This window comes from Chaetomium globosum, genomic scaffold, assembly GCF_000143365.1.
Source record: "Chaetomium globosum CBS 148.51 scaffold_4 genomic scaffold, whole genome shotgun sequence".
In the NCBI taxonomy this organism is placed as follows: Eukaryota; Fungi; Ascomycota; class Sordariomycetes; order Sordariales; family Chaetomiaceae; genus Chaetomium; species Chaetomium globosum.
The window spans coordinates 59,641-78,468 of NT_165979.1; the positions used below are offsets into that span (position 1 = coordinate 59,641).

The window sequence follows — 18,828 nt, forward strand, 5'->3', positions numbered from 1 at the left end:
ACACGCGGCATTAGGTACTTTGTACTCGACCACTTCCCATCCTCCGCATAGCGAAACACTAAACCAAACATGGAATACCCGACAAAGGGGATGACCACGTTTAGTGGACCACTCCTCCACCCGGTCGGCGTGGAGTAACGGGGAAACCTCCCCTTCTGCCTCGTTCCCCGGATTCTCCGCACTCGCCGCAACCTGCCCAACACCCCCAGGTTTAAAAGCAGGATCCTGCAGCATTGGTTCAGCTCTCTAGGCCTCTGGGCCGATGAACTCTGCCTCGGCCTCCTGTGTCCGTCTCCCTCCTCCATTCTCAATTTTGCGGTTTGCTATCGGGGTACTTGCCGTGTCCTCTTTGGAACACAATGCCCCTCGCCGTCTCAAAACCTCCTGGGGAGGCCGGCTCAGCATGGCCGGCCATCGCCATCAGTGCCTTCGTGGCCTTTGGCGGCGTGCTCTTTGGATACGACACGGGTACCATCAGCGGAATCCTCGCCATGGACTACTGGAGGGACCTCTTCTCAACTGGCTATCGTGATCCCAAGGGTCACCTGGACGTGTCACCCTCGCAGTCGTCCGCTATTGTGTCCATATTGTCCGCCGGCACCTTCTTTGGTGCCCTCGCCTCACCGCTCCTGGGTGACACCATCGGACGCCGCTGGGGCCTCATTGCGTCGTGTTGGGTCTTCAACCTTGGCGTCGCGCTCCAGACAGCGGCCACTGCGCTCCCTCTCTTCCTTGCCGGGCGCTTCTTTGCGGGACTAGGAGTCGGCCTACTCTCCGCGCTCGGTGAGTGCCAGATCTTTGTCTCTTTGGTAGTGAATACTGGATAGCTAATGACGTCTTATCAGTCCCACTATACCAGTCGGAAACCGCACCGAAATGGATCCGAGGAGCTATTGTTGGGAGTTATCAGTTCGCCATCACTATCGGCCTGCTCCTCGCTGCTGTCGTCGACAATGCCACACATCTCCGCATGGACACAGGTTCCTACCGGATCCCCATCGCCGTCCAGTTCGCCTGGTCCATCATCCTCATCGTGGGTATGCTTCTACTTCCAGAGACACCCCGCTATCTGATTAAGCGAGGGCAAATGGACAAGGCCAAGTCGGCTCTTGGACGTCTTCGCCGGCTGCCGCAGGACCACGCCGCTGTCCATGACGAGCTTGCTGAGGTCCAAGCCAGCTACGAGTATGAAATGAGCGTAGGCGAGGCCGGCTATCTCGACTGCTTCCGCGGCGGCATGCTGAAGAGGCAGTTGACGGGCATGGGCATTCAAGCGCTACAGCAACTTACGGGTATCAACTTCATCTTCTACTACGGCACGCAATTCTTCCGCAACTCCGGCATATCCAACGCCTTCACCATCACGCTCATCACCTCCTGCGTCAACGTCGTATCCACCATTCCTGGTCTTTATGCGACCGACACGTGGGGCCGTCGACCTCTCCTCTTCCTCGGCGGCATCGGCATGAGCATCAGCCAACTTCTTGTGGCCGTCCTCGGTACCACCACTACCGGGCAGGATGCCGACGGTAACATTCTCGTGTTTAACCTTGCCGCGCAAAAGGCATCTATCGCGTTTGTTTGCATCTACATCTTTTTCTTTGCCTCCACTTGGGGCCCCCTCGCTTGGGTGGTCACAGGCGAGATCTTCCCCCTAAAGCACCGTGCTAGGGGTTTGTCTATCACGACTGCCACCAACGTATGTACCTTTCCGTCAAGACCACATACGTAAAGTATGAATGCTGACCATGAATCTGGACATACAGTGGCTACTCAACTGGGCTATTGCGTACGCGACGCCGTATCTGGTCAACTACGGCGAAGGGTATGCCAACCTGCAAAGCAAGATCTTCTTTGTCTGGTTTGGCTCCTGCTTTCTGTGTATCGCCTTTGTGTACTTCCTCATCTACGAGACCAAGGGGTTGTCGCTAGAGCAGGTGGATGAGATGTACGGGGACAAGACGTGCACTCCGTGGCGAAGCGCCGGTTGGCGGCCCAGTGAGATCCCTCGGGAAAAGGGCAAGGAGGATAACGGCGACTCGGCTAGCGCCGAAGTCGTTGTTCTAGAGGAGGTTAGCCCACAGCCCGCCTCGCGGGTGTAAGTACTAGAAGCACTAGGGTATGACAAGGTGGGCGGTTGGAGCATGTGAAAATGATAGCGAACGTGGGTTTTTTTTTTTTTTTATATAACGAGCGTTCAAATACATATTCAATATGTACACCTAATTTCCTGGAGCAAGCGTATGTGAAACATGAAATGGGGTAAAACCCTGAGGGTCGGTCGGGGGTGGGATGCCGAAGGCGTTGAGATAAGAGCACTCGACGATTTATCCAAGGTACCTAGGTATATTGGCGTGAGAACTGGAAAAAAGGTGGTCAGAAGAGGAGTTGGTTTGAGGACATGGTGAAACTGGCGCTGCCGGTTTGGGGAAGACAGAGCCGACACGAAATCGCGGCGCTGTGATGCTCATCCGCCCAATCTGTCTTGAAGGACACCTCGGTGTTGGGGAAACCTAGCCATCAATCAACTCAAGTTAACTCCCTAAGGTGCCCACATTGCAGTCCACTTCAGGCATGCCGTCTTCCGCGTCAATAACCCACGTGGGATGCCAAGTCCGCATGGAGTTGTCGGGATGCTACCTCATGGTTTCCCAAAGTCGGGCGTGGTCATTGCAAACGATGTGATCTTCAGTGATCAAGGAAAAGTCCAAGCTGCCGGGTCATCTCGACGTCCTTGTAAGATGGAGAATCTACGATTGGGTTTGGCTATCCAGGAAAGCCCTTTCATTTTCACGGGTCCTCGTCCCCCTGGGAACGAGAACCTACACAACCTGCATCCGCGGCTGGTGTTCTCATCCGCTCACCACCAATCAGCAGCGCAGATTGAAGCACACCTCTGGGCGAGAGGCGGCCCACGCTTGGCAGATTATACCAGATTTAGAAAGATAACAATCCTACCCCCAGCCACGTGCAGAGAGAAGCGATGTTGGGGCCGAAGATGCATTCTTCCCGGGTTCAGGGGTAACGGAGAGGGTGCATCGAAGAGCGGATTGGGAACCGAACGACTTGATTGTCACACGTGTTTATAATTGGTTCTTGTGCAACTCTAAGTGTATATATGGGCTGGTCCCGATGCTGCGAATGTCGCGGCTTCGAAAGCTCAGAAGTTCGAGATCGCCCGCCCAGAGCTTCCGTTCCCAAGACCATCCCCCGGATCACGCAACCCGCTCGCGATGGTAGCGATCCGTTTCCTGGCCTGGTCGGACTTCGTTATCCCGAGCCTCGCGGCTCCCCACGACAATGGGAAAGAATGTAGCTCAGGCCCTGGGAAGGTCACTCCTGTCAAACGGATCTCGCTCGGCCCTCGCCCGTACTGGCTGGTTGACGACATGGACGATGGCCCGTTGAAGCAGAAGCTTGCTTCGTGCTCCGAAAAGGAGATGAAGCGAAGCGACTGGAGCATTTCACACCGCGGTGGCGGCACGCTGCAGTTCCCCGAGCATACACACGGGTCCCTCATGGCAGGGGTAAGCAACTATACCCAATCTCCCGCGCCGTTCCTTGCGAATCAAAGCCACTAACCCCGCGGCAGACGAGAATGGGGGCCGGTATTCAAGAATGCGATGTCACATTCACCAAGGACAAGAAGCTTGTGTGCCGCCACGCCCAGTGCGACCTCCACACCACCACCAACGTGGTCTCCATCCCGGAACTCAATGCCAAGTGCACGGTTCCCTTCAAGCCGGCGGCGAACGGCGCCGCTGCTACCGCTAAGTGCTGCACTTCGGATTTCACCCTCGAGGAAATTGAGACTCTGTGTGCCAAGATGGACGCCTCCAACAGCGCTGCCACCACACCGGCCGAGTTCCTCGGCGGCACGCCTGGGTATCGGACTGATCTGTACGCCAAGACTTGCAGCCGTGTGCTCAGCTTCCGCGACTATGTCGAGCTTGTTGACGGCCTGGGACTCAAGTTCACCGCTGAGCTCAAGACCCCTGAGGTTCCCATGCCTTTCCCAGCCGGCAGCGACTACACCCAGGCCAAGTTCGCCCAGCAGCTGATCGACGAGTTCAAGGCCGCCAACATCAAGCCGGAGCGCGTGTGGCTGCAGTCCTTCCTGTACGACGACCTCCTCTACTGGATCAAGGCGGAACCAAAGTGGGCCAAGCAGGCCGTCCTGCTCGACGAGAGCGCCGACGCGGCCATGACCATGCCCGAGGCGGTGGCCAACCTCAAGAAGTACGCCAAGGCGGGCGTTAAGATTATCGCGCCCCCGCTACCGTACCTCGTTGCGGTTGAGAAGGGCACCATCGTTCCGAGCGAGTATGCCCGCGAGGCCAAGAAGGTCGGCCTCAAGATTATTACCTGGAGCCTGGAGCGCAGCGGCTGGCTGGGTGATGGTTCGGGAGGTGGATACTACTACAGCAGCATTGCAAACGTTACCAACAACGAGGGCGACGTGTACAACCTGCTGCACGTGCTGGCGCAGGATGTGGGCGTGGTTGGCGTCTTCTCGGATTGGAGCGCCACCGTCACTTATTATGCCAACTGCTTTGGCCTCTTTTGAGGGAGGGAGACTGTGATGGGAGAATGGGCGTATTGGATGGGGATAATTAATGTGGATCTAATAATTGAAATCCGGGGCGATCAACGCGTTTCATCGTCCCATGTTCCAAGTACCAGGGCATGCCATGATGTTGCAGCCGCGGATGCAATTAGCCGCCGGGTATTGTCAATACTGCCGTGCAAGCATCGTGGGAACCTGTCACTACGGACACATTGCATCTTGATAGCTAGCCCTGAATTACCTACTATTATGTCGAAATCACAACTCTTTCCAATAGACCCAGGCCATTGCTAAACTCCCTCGACATCCAAAATGGTGGGCTCGGGGTCGGTAATTCGGGTTTCCGGCTCTGCTCATCAGCTCGCCAGCACGCGCCTCTCGTCCGTTTTGGTATTCTTATTTTATCATGCGGCGTTAGTGACGTCGTCTCTCGCCCACTCAACACAATGCCTAAACGAGCCTGCAGGCAGATTGCAGGAAAATAGATCCGGTGTCTGTCCCGTTCCAGGAAGAATCGGGATTGTGGAAGAGGGGGATGACAACGTCATGTCCTGGTCATTTCCCCCCAAATGTATCAACCAAGTGTCTTTGGACAATTCGTCCCGCATCGATTGTCTCTTTACTTCAACTGAGTTCCGCAACGGTCACGGCACCAGCCTGGTGACGACCACCACCAGCGCCTCGCATCTGATTGGACTCGAAGCCTTCTCGGATAAGCCAGCACCGCTTGTCGCCCAACGGCGTGACTCCCTTGGGCCATCGTATGATATCGTCCCTGTCGAAGGAAAAGGCCAAGGTGTGGTGGCAAACAGGTTGATTCGGAGGGGAGAGATCATCATGGTCGATGTTCCGGCGGTGCTTGTTTCGATCCCGTTCTTGGCCGACACCAAGCCGCATCACCGGCGTCGCATCATCAAACAAGCTATAAACCAGTTACCCGAAGAAACCCGGCGCCGGGTCTACAGTTTGAGTCGGGGCTCGTCAAAGTACGAGGTGGACGCAATCATGGGGTCCAACTCAAATACCATCACAGTGGGCGAGGACGAAGTCCACGTCGGCTTGTTCACGGAGGCTGCGGTACGTCGAGCGCCTGGTGAAGGTTGACGGTAGTTGCTCGTGTTGGCTAACGAACATCGCCCCCCACGGTAGAGGATCAACCATGCGTGCAGACCGAAGTGAGTTTGCTCTTGATCTAATTTGGAGGCTCGTTATGTGTTAACAACTTTTGATAGCGCATACTACAGATTTTCAGAACGTCGGTTGACTATGGAAGTGGTGGCCTTCCGCGCTATTCAGCCAGGCGAGGAAATTTTCATGAGCTGTACGTTGTTATGGCCATGTTCCGACTACTGATGCTATGATTCTAACTATTCTAGACGTTCCTCTCGAAACACCAGTGGAAGAACGCCGAAAATACTTGCAAGACCACTGGGGTTTCAACTGCGCCTGCTCGCTCTGTCGCGCATCGAAATTGGATGCCGACAATTCCGAAGCTTGGAGAGAAAAGGTCAAGAGTCTGAAATCAACAATCCTCGATGCGAGAAGCCAAGAGTATTACCAACACGCAATTGTCATGACGGAAGAGTGGCTTCAGGTCTCCGAATGGGACATGACCCCGCCTTTCATGCCTGATTACCACGATACCCTCGCAGATCTCTACTTTCTGAAAGGAGACATGGTGAATGCTACAAGATACGCTCGCATGGCTGTGGACGGGTGGGCAAGGTTGGGTAGCGTGGATGAGGAGCAACTGGAAAGGTCTGCGGCGTTCCTGCACCGTGTGGATGAGTTGAACGAAAAGGGAAGGTGATTAAGAGAGACATTGAATGGTACAGTAGTTTGACATCCATGATCCAAGCCTTGGTTAGGTGCGAGTCCAGCCCTCACTCGGTGTGTCGGATGTTAGTACTAGAAGCCGTGAAGTTGTCCTAGTCCGAGCTAGAAAGCGAGCCTTCAAACCGCTAGCCTCCGTTGTTATACAACGCCAGTTGTTCGTGGCGCCAGTGGCGGTAAACACGTTCAAAGTGTCGTATGTACATACGCTTCGGGGTTCTCGGTCGGTTCTACCCCGCTCTAGTAAGCTGAGAGCTGCAGTGACACCATGTGCTGCACAAGGCGGGACGGCCCAGGGGCTGAATGGTTGCGCCACCTGCGAGCCATGCCACCTTAATCACCTTTTTGGTCGTACTCGCACAGACCTGAAGTCCCCGATGGTTGGGTTCCTGCGCTTACTGTATGATGGTGTAAGCGGTTCTACTTCTCTGACCGATAGTATTCAGGGTTGTGAGTTGTTCCCGGATGCCTTGAAAAGACAAGGGGCCTATAAGTAGGGAGGTAGTTAACAGAGATGATCCGCCCTCCGGCATCACTGCAGTGTAGTATCATCTACTAACTCACTCAGTACTGTCACCATGTGGCGAGTTTCGCTTTTTCTGGCCGCTATTCACCTCGTATCGGGTGTTCAGGGGCTTGCTGTAAGCTCGGTCCACGCCCCCAGCGACACTCAACTGACCACTGAAGCCATCGGTGATTTCGAAGAAGTCGGGTTTGCGGGTGTAAAACGTACAACTTCATCCACGCCACAGCCTGAGTGCAAATCCTTTCCAGGAGACAAATCTTGGCCCAAAGAATCCGAATGGTCGCGTCTCAATAAGACCCTGGGAGGTGCTCTCTTGAACCCCCTCCCGGCTGCGTCCGCGTGTTACAGCACGTCACCCAACTTTAATGCCGAAACCTGCAGTTTCCTCCTCAACAATGCGAGCCGCACAACCTTCTATCTGGATGACCCCCTCACTATCTTGACGCAGTGGCCCCAGGGTAACACATGCCTCATCTCCCGAAATCCGACCGGCACCTGTACTCAGGGGGGATACCCCGTCTATGTGGTCAACGCAACAAACGTCAAACAAGTCCAGGCCGCGGTCAATTTTGCCAGAAACAAAAACATCCGCCTTGTGATCAAGTGCGTATTTCAAACAAATACCAACTCAGCGCCGAATGTGACTGACAGTTGCTGGATAGGAACACCGGGCATGACTCCGGCGGACGGAACACAGGGGCGGGCTCCATTAGCGTTTGGACGCATTACCTGAAGGGCTTTGAATTCCTTCCCAACTATAAGCAGCCCGGCGGAAATTACCGAGGCCCAGCTGCCCTCGTGGGTGCCGGGCTGCAAGTGTGGGAAGTCTTTGCGAATGCCGAACGATACAACATCACATTGACGGCGGCGTCTTGCCTCACGGTCGGGTCGTACGGTGGTTGGATAACCGGAGGCGGCCACTCTCCTCTCAGCTCCAAGTATGGTTTGGGCGTCGACCAGGTCTTGTCTCTGCAGGTTGTCACGGCCGACGGGCGATACGTAACAGCAGACCCCAAGACAAACGAAGACCTGTTTTTTGCTATGAGAGGGGGCGGAGGCAGTATGTTCACGTTCCCATAACTTGCGCTGTTTTGGATATCAAACACAACTGCTGACCTACGAGATAGGCACGTACGGGATTGTCACCTCGGCCATCGTTAAAGCGCACCCCCAGATCAACTTGACGATCGCGAGCTTTAACTTTGCTGTCGGCGATACGGTATCAACGACTCCGAGCCCCAGCGTCACGATCACCGACATCGACACATTCTGGAAAGGGTTCAACGAAGTCTACGCATTTGGAGTCCCCACCTCTGACGCTGGGGGGTATCTGTGGACCAACGGCATCCCAACAGGCGCGAACCGCTACCAAATGCAGACCCAGGTCCAGCTACCCGGCCTAACGCCGGACGAGGCCACCGCCTTTGTACAACCGCTCCTCCGCACCCTCAACGACCTCGGGATCCCCGTCGCCATCACCACCCCAACCACCCGCGTGTACAGCAGCCAAACCGGAAACACCGGAGGCCAACCCGGCAACGGGTACTACGCGTCCCGGTTGTTCCCGCGCGCGTCCTTCGAAAACGGCACGCTCTTCGCCGCGGCCATGGCGGCGGCCCGGGCGACGGTCGAGGGGGGGTACACCTTCCACGGCCTCAACATGGCGCCGACGCTCAAGGCGGCCGGGTACCCGGCCCCGGCCGGCCTCAACCCCGTGTGGCGCGACACCGTCATGCACGCTGACGTGTTCGCGCGGGTCGACATGGGCGCGCTGACGCCGGCGCAGGGCGCGGCCGAGCAGCGCCGGCTGAACGGCTACATGGAGGCGATCCGCACGGCGACACCCGGTAGTGGGGCGTACTTCAACGAGGCGGATATCCAGGAGCCGGATTGGCAGCGCAGCTTCTTTGGGTCCAACTACGAGAGGCTGGCGCGCATCAAGCGCGAGCGGGACCCGTGGCATGTGTTTTGGGCGCCGACGACGCCTGGCAGTGAGGCGTGGGCGGTGCGGACGACGAGCGAGCTGCCGACACAGAATGGTCGGCTTTGTCGCGTGTAGGGGGAGTGATCCCTTTGTGGTTGTGGATTGGGTCTGGAAGGCGCGCAACTGTTTCATGGAAGAGCTGTACTTAGTGCTGCCCTGGAGTGCTAAGTTGAATCCTGGGGGCGCCAGCCTCATCCCGTTTGTGTTCCTGCCTGGTTGGGATAACCAACCGGAAGTCCACTAGTTGGAGGTAGGAAGAGCGCGGGATTCAGCAGCCTGTCGAATTCTGAGTCCCAGTTCAATCCGAGACCGTAGTTAGTCTCTGGTGCTTGGAGTTGCATGAGATTCGTGGGATAAAGCGCGCCCCAATGCTCATCTGAGCCGCTACCGGAAACCCCCGGTTGAGCTTCGGACCCCGTAAACATATCATCGACGCAAAATGTGCTGTTAGGGGTCAGGTCTGGGCCTGACCCCGTTGCCGAGTCCGTGCCTTGTGACAGCAGCGGCGTGAGAGTCGGCTCGCTACCACTTGCAGTATCCGCGTGCTGCTGGGGTCCGTATTCGTCCAGAGGCATCTGCGACTGCTTGTAGAGACCCAGCAGTCTCGGCTGTAGATTCAGAATAATATCCGCAATTCGTGGGCGGACCCGTTCCTCGACGTCCTGGAATTCTTCGCGGAACAATGTTTCCAACTCTCGTCGTACAAGCGTGGGCATCTCTCGGCGAATGAAGGTGGCGTAGTCTTCTAACTCCCCTGGTCCGCCTAGCTCCTGGTTTTCGTTTCCGCCTTCGGACTCGTAATCTGGCGGTTTGGTTAGAAACATGTTTCTTAGTATCAAAAGCAAGAGTTGAATTGTCTTACATGGGGATGGGATAGCACCCTGCTCGTCATCTGGAAACAGGATCATGTAGATCTCGCGCCATTTATCTACATCGGTCATGTCCGCATGCGTCTTCTTGCGGCTACGCAGTCTCTTTTCTTGATCCTTAGTAAAGCCCTCTTGGATGGTTCGATTCCTTTGAACCGAGCATGGTGGGTCTTGTTGCAAGTGTAATTGGAGTTGGCCGTCTGTTTTAAAAGTTTCCCAGCACCGGGGACACTGGATGGGAAGGGCGTGTCGCCGGTAGAGGTGCGTCCTGCAAGCCAGTCGTTAGCGTCATCGTAGGCTAATGGCGTGTTTAGGAAAACCTACTTGACCCTATGCACTTCGTCCCATCCCGGCCCAGGGCATGAAGTCCACTTGCGGTACTTTTTCGGATTCCGTTGAAAATAGGGGCAGGCAAATTTGCCCGTGCCTTTCTCTTGGCTCGGGGCCGCAACGCTCAACGAAGCTCGCTTGGTCTTCTTGCGCCTGCCGTCGCCGTCGTCTTCTTGAGGCGTTTGAGGCAATGTACCCGGACCCAATGCCTCAGGTCCGGAGGCCCGCTTCATTCCCTGCGTAGCTTGCCATTCCTCAGGCGTCTCCAACCCATATTGCTGGGCCTGGGCCGAGGGAATCGGGTCTTGGTTGAGGAGATTAGGAAGAGGCGGTACGGATTGGTGCGCCAAGGGCGGGCCTCCGAAGGCCTTGAAGCTGTATCTGACGAAGGGCAAATCCATTTCTTGCTCGGCCGACGAGGCGTTGGTTTCGAAAGGGGTGGTATTAGTCGTGACAGAACCAAAATAGGTGTTACTTGACTGAGAAGCGCCCCCGCCGGGCAAGGTCTGTTCACCGTCGTCTAGTGGGCTATCAGGGGCATGTTGAGGGCGTAGTAGGCCTGACTCTACCATTTCGTATTGAGCCTGCGTTTCTCCCGACGAGCGGGCCCGGAAGGCAGGAAGTCTTCCTGCACTGCTGAGCTCAGCTCCCGCGACTGAAGTTTCTTGGTTCTGGGAGCGAGCCAGAAGCTGGATGGTTCCACCACTCGGTGGCGCGGCAGCGGAAAGCGGACTGGACAGCCCCCCTGCTCGCCGCACAAACCGCATAGGCGCTTGAGGTGGAGGAGGGGGAGGAGACGGTGCGGGCGCCTGTCGGCGGGAACGGAATGATGCGAAAGTCACAGGTAAGGGTGGTGGGGGTGGACCTGGGGACGACCCGTGCGTTGTTGATGGGAATCCTAAAGATGCCGGTGCTGGGGCGTGAGTTGTAGCCAACATTGGAGTGAAGAACGAGGCCATCGCACTTGGCCCAGGTTGTGGGATGCCGGACCCTGGGGCGCTCGGCGCCGGCTGCACGTCGGTGGGATGACTCCAGCCCCGAAGTTTGGTCTTTCTCTTCTCCACGGCACGACGTTTCGGCAACACTGCACCCGGGGCAGTGTCCTCTAGTACAGTTTTGGTGGTAGCAACGGGTGGTTTGCGAGGTTCCGCCTCCCCTAATTCCTCCTTCTTCACCACCGGACGTGCTTTAGCCCCTTTGATGCCGGCAATCTTGAGATTGAGCGAAGCGCAGAAACTTTTCATGATGCGGTCGATCATCTCGGACTCGCCGCCATTGTCTGGATTGTGCCCGACCGGGGCTTCATCCGAGCCAGTACTCTGCTGCTCATCGTCTGAGATATCGGCATCCGTGTTGCCGCCGGGGGACGCAGCAGCATTGGGGGCGGGTGAGTGTTGGCACTGTTGGGTTTTGATACCATGAGGATGACCGTGAGTTTTGGACTCCGCGGGCATTTGGGTCGCTGTGATGTCCGCAGCTTGCCGTGGCATATCCTCAGTGTTTTCAGGATCTTGGGTGCAAACGCGAGAGAAGTCATCAACTAAGAGTGCGATGCTAGCGGTTGTGGGTGATCGAAGATGGGGTTGATCTGGCTGTCGCCCAGACTCAGGGGTTGACGGTGACTCCAGTGAGTCTGGCAATGGTCGCGGCCCCGCACTCAAGCTCTCCAGGTCTTCTTGTGTGTTGGGCATCGGAACCAACGAGCAGGCTAAGACTGGATATAGTTAAGAAATTGGTGGGGAATCAAAGAGATATGGTTGTACATGAAAGCTTAAGGAAGGGGAGGGCTCTTGATCAAATTGCTGCCTTGGTTTAGGGAAGGATGCTGAGGTAAGTCCTTTGCACAAATGGGCAAAAGTTCGAGGTTCAAAGCGGGCAGTCAGCCGGCGCGGAAGAAACACGTGAATCTCTGGTTAAGACCGGGTTAGGGTTGATTGCGTGTCTCCTGAACCCCCCAGCCCCTTACCATCGGCGGCTTTCTTGTGGCTTCCCCCTTGCCCCCTCTAGCTATGTACATGCTCGTTGAATATGTTACAACTTGTGAAGGCCAACCGTCTGGCGTTATCTCTACCATTATCATTACACGACCTCCGGTCATTTACCTACGTTAGAAGACCGCGGCTTTCTGTTTTCTATTTCCAGCCCGAGTCACCACGGACCTCTCGCCCGTGGAGCAAAAATGCACGACTCTCGAAGAACCGGCGGATGCCCTGCCATGCCAAGCTAGCATTTCCCGAGATTAGCTGACACAATCAGCGTTAGCTATATCAGTGGCTGGTATACAAGGGGGACGAAGGAGGTAGCATACCCAGAGTGCAGTTCTCGTCGGTGTAGTGACCGTTGATGTAGCAAGTCTTGTCTTTGACTTGCACTTGGTGCCAGCCGCTTCGAGTCGAGTTAGTCGAGAGAATCTCTTTGGTGGGTCAAAAGACTGGCGTCACAAATCTCCTTACCAGTTAACGTTTCCGCTGTCCGTTACGCATTCTCCAGTCTTCACACACATGAAGCTGCCAACGGTTTTGCCCTTCAACTCTGTGACTTTTTTGTATTGGGTGCCGGGGCCCGACCGGCAATTCACTGTCGAAGAGACGTTGACAATTTTACAGGAGATGGGCTCCTTTCGAACATAACCATAGTGGGGGTCGACCATCTTGTCGGTCGAAGCGGCCAAAAGGCCGGCGGGGAGGAGGGAAGCCGTAAGGAACGTGGTGATTCTCATGTTGTCCAGATGCAAGTGGTGCGGCCCTGGGTGGAGCGATCAGCTGTGCGTGGAAAATCCTTGGAAGTCTTTATAATTGTCGGCCCCCTTCTGCCCACAAGCAATAAGACGGTGGAATTCCTGCCGGGACAGGCAGTTTGGGTCTTGTCACCTTCCTTGTCAGGGGTGATATCCGCCCCACACCATGTTCCCAGAAGCCGAGGAACCATCGCACATTGGTTCACACACACACACACACACACACAATTTATTCCGCCCGGCGGGCCTAACCCGAAAGGGCAACTATCATGCAATCTACTAATACATATCCTAAAATGGATCCTGATCTCATGAAGCCCGTACATCCTCCTTTTCTGGCTTATCTCCTTACAATTTTGCCCTCTCTGCTGCGGATGCTCGTGGGTTAGTTGTACGAATAGTAAGCTGGCTTGAAGGCTAGTCTCCAAGTGTCCAACGTCCTATCTTCGGCGGCTGAAGCGCGCTTACTCCGTGTGACACGAGATGAAGGGGGTTGTTAGTCGGGGTTTAGGATGGTGAGGTTAGTTTGCTTCATTCTGTTGTTGTTCAGTCCTCAGACGACCTGTGGCAATGGCAAAACGTATCGTCGCCCGCACCGCCCGCATGTTGGGGGACCAGTCCTTGTCATCCGAGGGCGACTTTCCTCCCAGGTAGAAGGAGAGGTTCCCCCTGTGGACATCCGTACATTGCAGCATCTCCCTACGGTGTTGATCCCATTGCTTGCATCGGAAGAGGAAGTGGTCCACTGTCTCTCTGGCTTGTCCACACGTACACTGGTCTGACGGTGCTGCTTTGATGCGATGCAGGTATGTGTTGAGCTTGGCCATGCCTGTTCTAAGCTGAGCAAGCACGCCGGCCTCGCTTCGGGACAGGTGGTCGTATAATAGTTGGGTGTGCTTCCCTGGTAACGCTATATCGACTCTCTTGGAATGTCTGCCCACTTTGTCAGGTAAGGACGTGGGCGGTGCCCGCTTTGCCCATGCGATACGGAGGGCTGTTGACCGCATGGCAGGATCCTGCGTTTGTGGCGTAGCGTCCTGCCGTGTTGCTTCCTTTGCTTTCGCTTTGGCTGTGTTCAGGAGCTCGTTTTTGGTACCCGCTTGGATCCAGACGACCGAGATCGTGTTTCCCGCCTTGCGTAAGGCACTTATCGCATCGTACGCCTGACAGAGATATTGTTGTCCTGATTGCTGGTGTGGTCGCTCCAAGGGCCATCACGGCTGCCTTGTTGCTGGTGGCAAGGATGATCTTTCGGTACCTGATATTTCGAATCCACCTCAACGCGTACCCAATAGCCGCAAGCTCGCCTGAGAACGGGTTTTGCTCCGACCTGGAGCCCAGCGTCACACTAAAGGCTTCGTTCCTTGAGCCCTCTCGCATCGGCAGCGGGAGGCGGACGACTCCTCCGATCCCGACCATGTTGTTTCGTGCGGAGCTGCTTACGGCGATCCGGACCGCCCACTCTGTCTCTTTTTGCTGGATGCCCGCTCCGTCAACCGTAGTGCGGACTCGCCTCTCCCATGGCGCTAATACGACGGGAGCGATGGTTTCGAGGCTGTCCAATGGGACGTCCTTGAGGAGATCTGCTACCTGAAAGAAAGGCGAGCGGTAAGATCCCCGGAACTTGCGCATCCGGGAAGTGGCGTTGCGGAGTGGATTCGTCTCTGGTAGGGTGTGGATGTCCGTCCACATCTTGATCGCCCTCTTCCAGAATCGATCTTGAGCCATGGGGGTGTGAGCTTCTGCTTCTGCTACGCGTGTTGCTACCGTGCTGAACGTTCCTATGATCCCTCGCGCCGCGACCCTCTGCACCCTGTGTATGGCCGGCGCGGTCTTCCAATTGCATTGGTGCATCCAGACGCTGGAGGCGTAGTCCACCACTGGCGCGACCATGGCGGTGAACAGCTGCCGCGCCGTAGCCGGGGATAGACCACTGAGCCGTTTCAGCTCCATCGCCGCGCTGAGCCCTTTGGAGGCCGCTCTTGCGATATGCTCCTTGTACCTGAGCTTGGCATCCATGACCACTCCAAGGATCTTAACGTGGTCTTTCGGCTGAACATCTTGACCCTTGATCGTAAAGGGCTCCGAGTTGGCTTTATAGGCCTTGCGGGTAAAGTGGATGACGGCTGTCTTGTCTGCTTCAAATGTCGCTCCGCTTCTCTTTTCCCAGTCTAGTGCTTGGTCGATGATTGCTTCGATGCCCTTGCGTGTGCTTTGTGCCGTCGGTCCTGTGACCCAGGCGGTAAAGTCATCGACAAAGGCTATTGCACCACCGTTGCTATCGATCTTTCGCTGGACCAGATCCGCGTTGAAAAAGAGGAACAAGATAGGGGAGAGGGGCGAGCCTTGGGGCAGGCCAGCCTGTGGGAGGTCCCGTCGTTCCGCAGCATGCCCGTTGACCTGGATAGAGGCCGTACGGTCAGAACAGAAAGCTTCTGTCCATCGGCACAGCTCTTCCGGGATACCACGTGCCCTCATCCTCTGGACCAGCCGTTCCTTGCAGACTCCGTTATAGGCTCCCTTGACATCGAAGCTAATGAGGCTGACAATCTTCCGTCCTCTCCAGGCCGTGTAGATCTGCTCCTGTAGAAATACCAGCGCCTGCTCTGCTGATCGCTGCTTCCGCGCGCCGAAGTGGTTGGTGGGCAGGAGGCCGTAGGTCTCCACGGCGTGGGACAGCCGTTCCGCGATCACCGACTCTAGCACTTTGCCCAGCGTTGCTAGGAGGGAGATTGGTCTCCACGCCTTTGCGATGGTGTAGTCCTTTTTGCCCGGTTTCTTGAGCGGGATGATATTAGCATGTCGCCACTGGCTGGGAAGGGCCCCGTCCTCCAGTGAGGCACGGAAGAGCGCCAGTACATGGTGCTTGACCACCTGCCAGACTTCCTTCCACACCACTGCCGGCAAACCGTCCTCCCCTGGTGCCTTCCAGGACTTCGTTGCGAACAGCTGTCGTTCGACTTCCTCCATCGTAAGGATAGGCGTCATGATGGGTGCCCTCTGTGGTCTTGGACCTTCATCGTCGATCGTATCGGGCAAGGCCGGGAAGAATCTTGTTAGGAGCTCTTCGGCCTGTTCTCTATGATCGGCCGTGGATGTACCATCTGCTCTAACAAGTTGCGGGATCCTTCCAAACGTGGTATCATCTCCGGATTTTAGATACTTTGCAGCCTTCCAAATGTTGTCGTTGTCCGCAAGGAACTCGGCCCAGTGCTTCTTCTTCTGCTGCCGGATGGCATCGTGGTACTGTTTTGCTGCACCCTTTGCCAATTCCTCAATCTCGGCTGTGGTCCAACCTGCCCGGCGTTCCGAGCGAGCGCGGTTCCTCCAGTGCGTGTAGATGTGACGTAGCTGCGTCAGGTCCGTAGTCCACCATCGCTTTGCGTATGGCGATGGCCGGGCTTTGGGAGTGAGGGAATGAACCGCGCCTGAGACAGTGGACATCAGGCGGTCCGTTCTCTGCTGGACTGTCCCCTCCGCTGGGGTGTCCCCTAGTGTATTTGCAATTTTGGCTCTGATGTCTTTCCATGGCGCGTTCTTGAGAAGCAGTCGGTCGTGGTGCGTCGGCACAGGTACCTCAATATCGAAGACTGTTTCAATCGCGCGGTGATCTGAACCGTGTTCCGTTCTATGGACTCCACATCTGATCACGGCTTCTGCCAGTTCCTCCGAGGCCAGGACCAGGTCGATAGTCGAACCGTATCCACCTGCTTGCCATGTTATTGTGCCCCTTGGGAGTAGAGTGCTTAGAGTCAGCTCGTTCATGAGGTCGATGATGGGGTCGGCTTCCCCTTGTCTCACGGATGAGACGTCGTCTCCTCCCCACATTTGGTCGTGGCAGTTGAAATCACCTGCAACCACTATATCGACAGTCGTTCCTACGCCCCGTTTCGCCTTTGCTACCACCCTGCGGAGGTTCTCGCAGGTGTCTTTTAGTGCCTCGCCGTCCCCACACGGTACGTAGACGGACGCGACCAGGACTACGCGCTCCGGGAGCCGTATGACTGCTGCCGTGATGTCCGGGGAGTCCACTGCCACCTGCTCGGCTTCCACGATTTTGTTCACCCAGAGCATGCTCCGGATAGCCCATCTACCTTCCTTCAACGTGCACGGGATCATCTTGGTCCATTTGTGATGCTCCATAGGGGTCGTCAGGAGCCGTCCTTGGATCCTCCGCGCCTGGGGTTCCTGAATGGCTATGACGGCAGCGTCCTGGATTGCCACGTCGTTCATCAAACTATCATGCACCTCCCCTTGCTTTCTGACGTTCAATTGGATGACCTGAAACGTCCTATTCATGACGAGATGGATAGAGCTTCCGGCAATTCTTGCTGAACGATTCATGTGGTCCTCCGCACAGAACGCACTTCGGTATAGCTGCTGAGCACTCGCTGTGACGGTGGCCCTCACTAGCGCACATTCCACACACTTGAGGGTTCCTGCACTGGAAAGCTTTGTGGCCAATCTGCTGGCAGTTGTAGCATTGGTTCGGCCGCGCCCGACGTTCGAAGATTCCCGTGTATCCCGATTCGCCTCTCGCGTGGAAGAAACCCTCATTGATGAGCCTCTTAGCATCGCCGGCTTTGGTGATATATACCACCATCGATCCATACGCTTTCGCAGTGTCCTTCCGGCTCAACCAAGCCAACTTGGCGATCTGCACGTCGTTCTCTCGGCCCAGGGTTTCCGCCGCTCCGGGGAGTACTTTGCCTTCAGGGTCGAGAACGGCCGTACGGTTGACGTTGTCAATTTTGACTGGGTACAGCTGGTCACGTAGGACGTGTGCACCCGGCGCCTTCTTCGCTTCGATGATGTCCTTGATTCTCTTTACTTCCGCTTCGTTCCTGCCAACGATCCTAAGGCGGTTGATGTTTCCTCTGTCTCTGGTAACGGCAAGACAACGCCATTTGGGTTGGTCTCCCGGCGCTCGCATCTCGTTCTCGATGAGTTTGCGAAGAGCCACTGGTGTAGCCTCTTCGATGTGTTCCTCCGGTACCCTGGTCATGTCTACCGTGCAGAACGCTGGCTCTGGCGTAGCCGTCCGGCTTGCGGAGGATGCCAGACTAGGACCGCTGGTAGGAGGTGTACATCGGGCGACATCCGCATACGCCGGCCGAGCAAGAGGGGCTTCCTGAGCCTGGTTCATGGTGTGGAGCTGCAGTCTGGTGTCCTCGAGCTCGCGGCGGGCTTGGGTGAGTTGCTCTCGCGCTTGCGACAGTTCTTCGGTCAACCGGGCCGTCATTTTGGCCATCTCTTCTACCATGTGATCCCTGAGCTTTTCGAATTGAAGCTGAAATTCCATTTTGATAGTGTTCAATTTGTTTTCGAAGTTGCAGTCCGCAGTTTGCTCTTGGCCCTGGATTCCCTCCCTTGCTCTCTCGGCCGCTGCGGCCCGAATTGAGCGATTTTTGTGGTTTCTCAGCATTCTCTCACTGCTGTTTTCCTCCAGCTTCGCAGGTACAGCGGGTCTCAAGTGCCAAGTTTGCTAATTAAAGGAGACGGGAGTGCGCCGCCCCACCACATATAAAATGAGGAAGAGACACCAGCGCGAGGGATTGGATTTGGGGGCTGGAACGGCCGCCGCAGCATCTCCATCTCATCCTGGTGTTTCTCCGGAGTCCGGTGGGCGGCGAACGTTTTAGATTCCAGTAACTCCCTATCTAAAGAGACACCTACACTGCACGTTCTACCATCAATAAAAGATGGGGACTCCTAACCCATCTAAATAAGTATCCGGGACAGCCATCAAAAACACCGTGACGATGTTTTCTTCGGACTGTAGCGGTCTCCGGCCGGGTGCCACCATTTAGAACTGGCAATTCCGAATTCTCGACGGCCGAGATCCCGCCCATCCCCGATCCGCAGCCATCTCCGTAACGAATCCGAAAGTCCGAACGGCGCCGGCGACAGGGGGTTATCACCGCAGGCGGCCGGCCCCGTGTTCCGTAATTCAGGGTTAAGGTCGATTAGCATCTGAGCGCC

At 56.1% G+C, this 18,828-nt stretch overlaps 6 protein-coding genes across 6 annotated transcripts; 4 read left to right on the forward strand and 2 right to left on the reverse strand.

The window, feature by feature from the left end:
- Nucleotides 1–359: 359 nt before the first annotated feature.
- Nucleotides 360–2,102, forward strand: CHGG_03722 (uncharacterized protein; the record flags this gene model as incomplete). Its single annotated transcript, XM_001222935.1, has 3 exons — nucleotides 360–783; nucleotides 846–1,699; nucleotides 1,767–2,102. 3 exons carry the CDS (start codon nucleotides 360–362, stop codon nucleotides 2,100–2,102), a joined length of 1,614 nt encoding a protein of 537 aa, XP_001222936.1.
- Nucleotides 2,103–3,389: 1,287 nt separating this feature from the next.
- Nucleotides 3,390–4,567, forward strand: CHGG_03723 (uncharacterized protein; the record flags this gene model as incomplete). The annotated part of the gene is made up of 2 exons (XM_001222936.1): nucleotides 3,390–3,527; nucleotides 3,593–4,567. The coding sequence occupies 2 exons, from the start codon at nucleotides 3,390–3,392 to the stop codon at nucleotides 4,565–4,567; spliced, it is 1,113 nt and encodes a 370-aa protein (XP_001222937.1).
- Nucleotides 4,568–5,404: 837 nt separating this feature from the next.
- On the forward strand, nucleotides 5,405–6,377 carry CHGG_03724 (uncharacterized protein; the record flags this gene model as incomplete). Its single annotated transcript, XM_001222937.1, has 4 exons — nucleotides 5,405–5,644; nucleotides 5,717–5,742; nucleotides 5,800–5,888; nucleotides 5,944–6,377. 4 exons carry the CDS (start codon nucleotides 5,405–5,407, stop codon nucleotides 6,375–6,377), a joined length of 789 nt encoding a protein of 262 aa, XP_001222938.1.
- Nucleotides 6,378–6,978: 601 nt separating this feature from the next.
- On the forward strand, nucleotides 6,979–8,985 carry CHGG_03725 (uncharacterized protein; the record flags this gene model as incomplete). Its single annotated transcript, XM_001222938.1, has 3 exons — nucleotides 6,979–7,529; nucleotides 7,589–7,986; nucleotides 8,054–8,985. 3 exons carry the CDS (start codon nucleotides 6,979–6,981, stop codon nucleotides 8,983–8,985), a joined length of 1,881 nt encoding a protein of 626 aa, XP_001222939.1.
- Nucleotides 8,986–9,294: 309 nt separating this feature from the next.
- Nucleotides 9,295–12,828, reverse strand: CHGG_03726 (uncharacterized protein; the record flags this gene model as incomplete). The annotated part of the gene is made up of 6 exons (XM_001222939.1): nucleotides 9,295–9,316; nucleotides 9,382–9,712; nucleotides 9,773–10,047; nucleotides 10,104–11,823; nucleotides 12,418–12,494; nucleotides 12,563–12,828. 6 exons carry the CDS (start codon nucleotides 12,826–12,828, stop codon nucleotides 9,295–9,297), a joined length of 2,691 nt encoding a protein of 896 aa, XP_001222940.1.
- Nucleotides 12,829–13,791: 963 nt separating this feature from the next.
- On the reverse strand, nucleotides 13,792–18,148 carry CHGG_03727 (uncharacterized protein; the record flags this gene model as incomplete). The annotated part of the gene is made up of 2 exons (XM_001222940.1): nucleotides 13,792–17,177; nucleotides 17,257–18,148. 2 exons carry the CDS (start codon nucleotides 18,146–18,148, stop codon nucleotides 13,792–13,794), a joined length of 4,278 nt encoding a protein of 1,425 aa, XP_001222941.1.
- Between the last annotated feature and the right edge of the window lie 680 nt (nucleotides 18,149–18,828).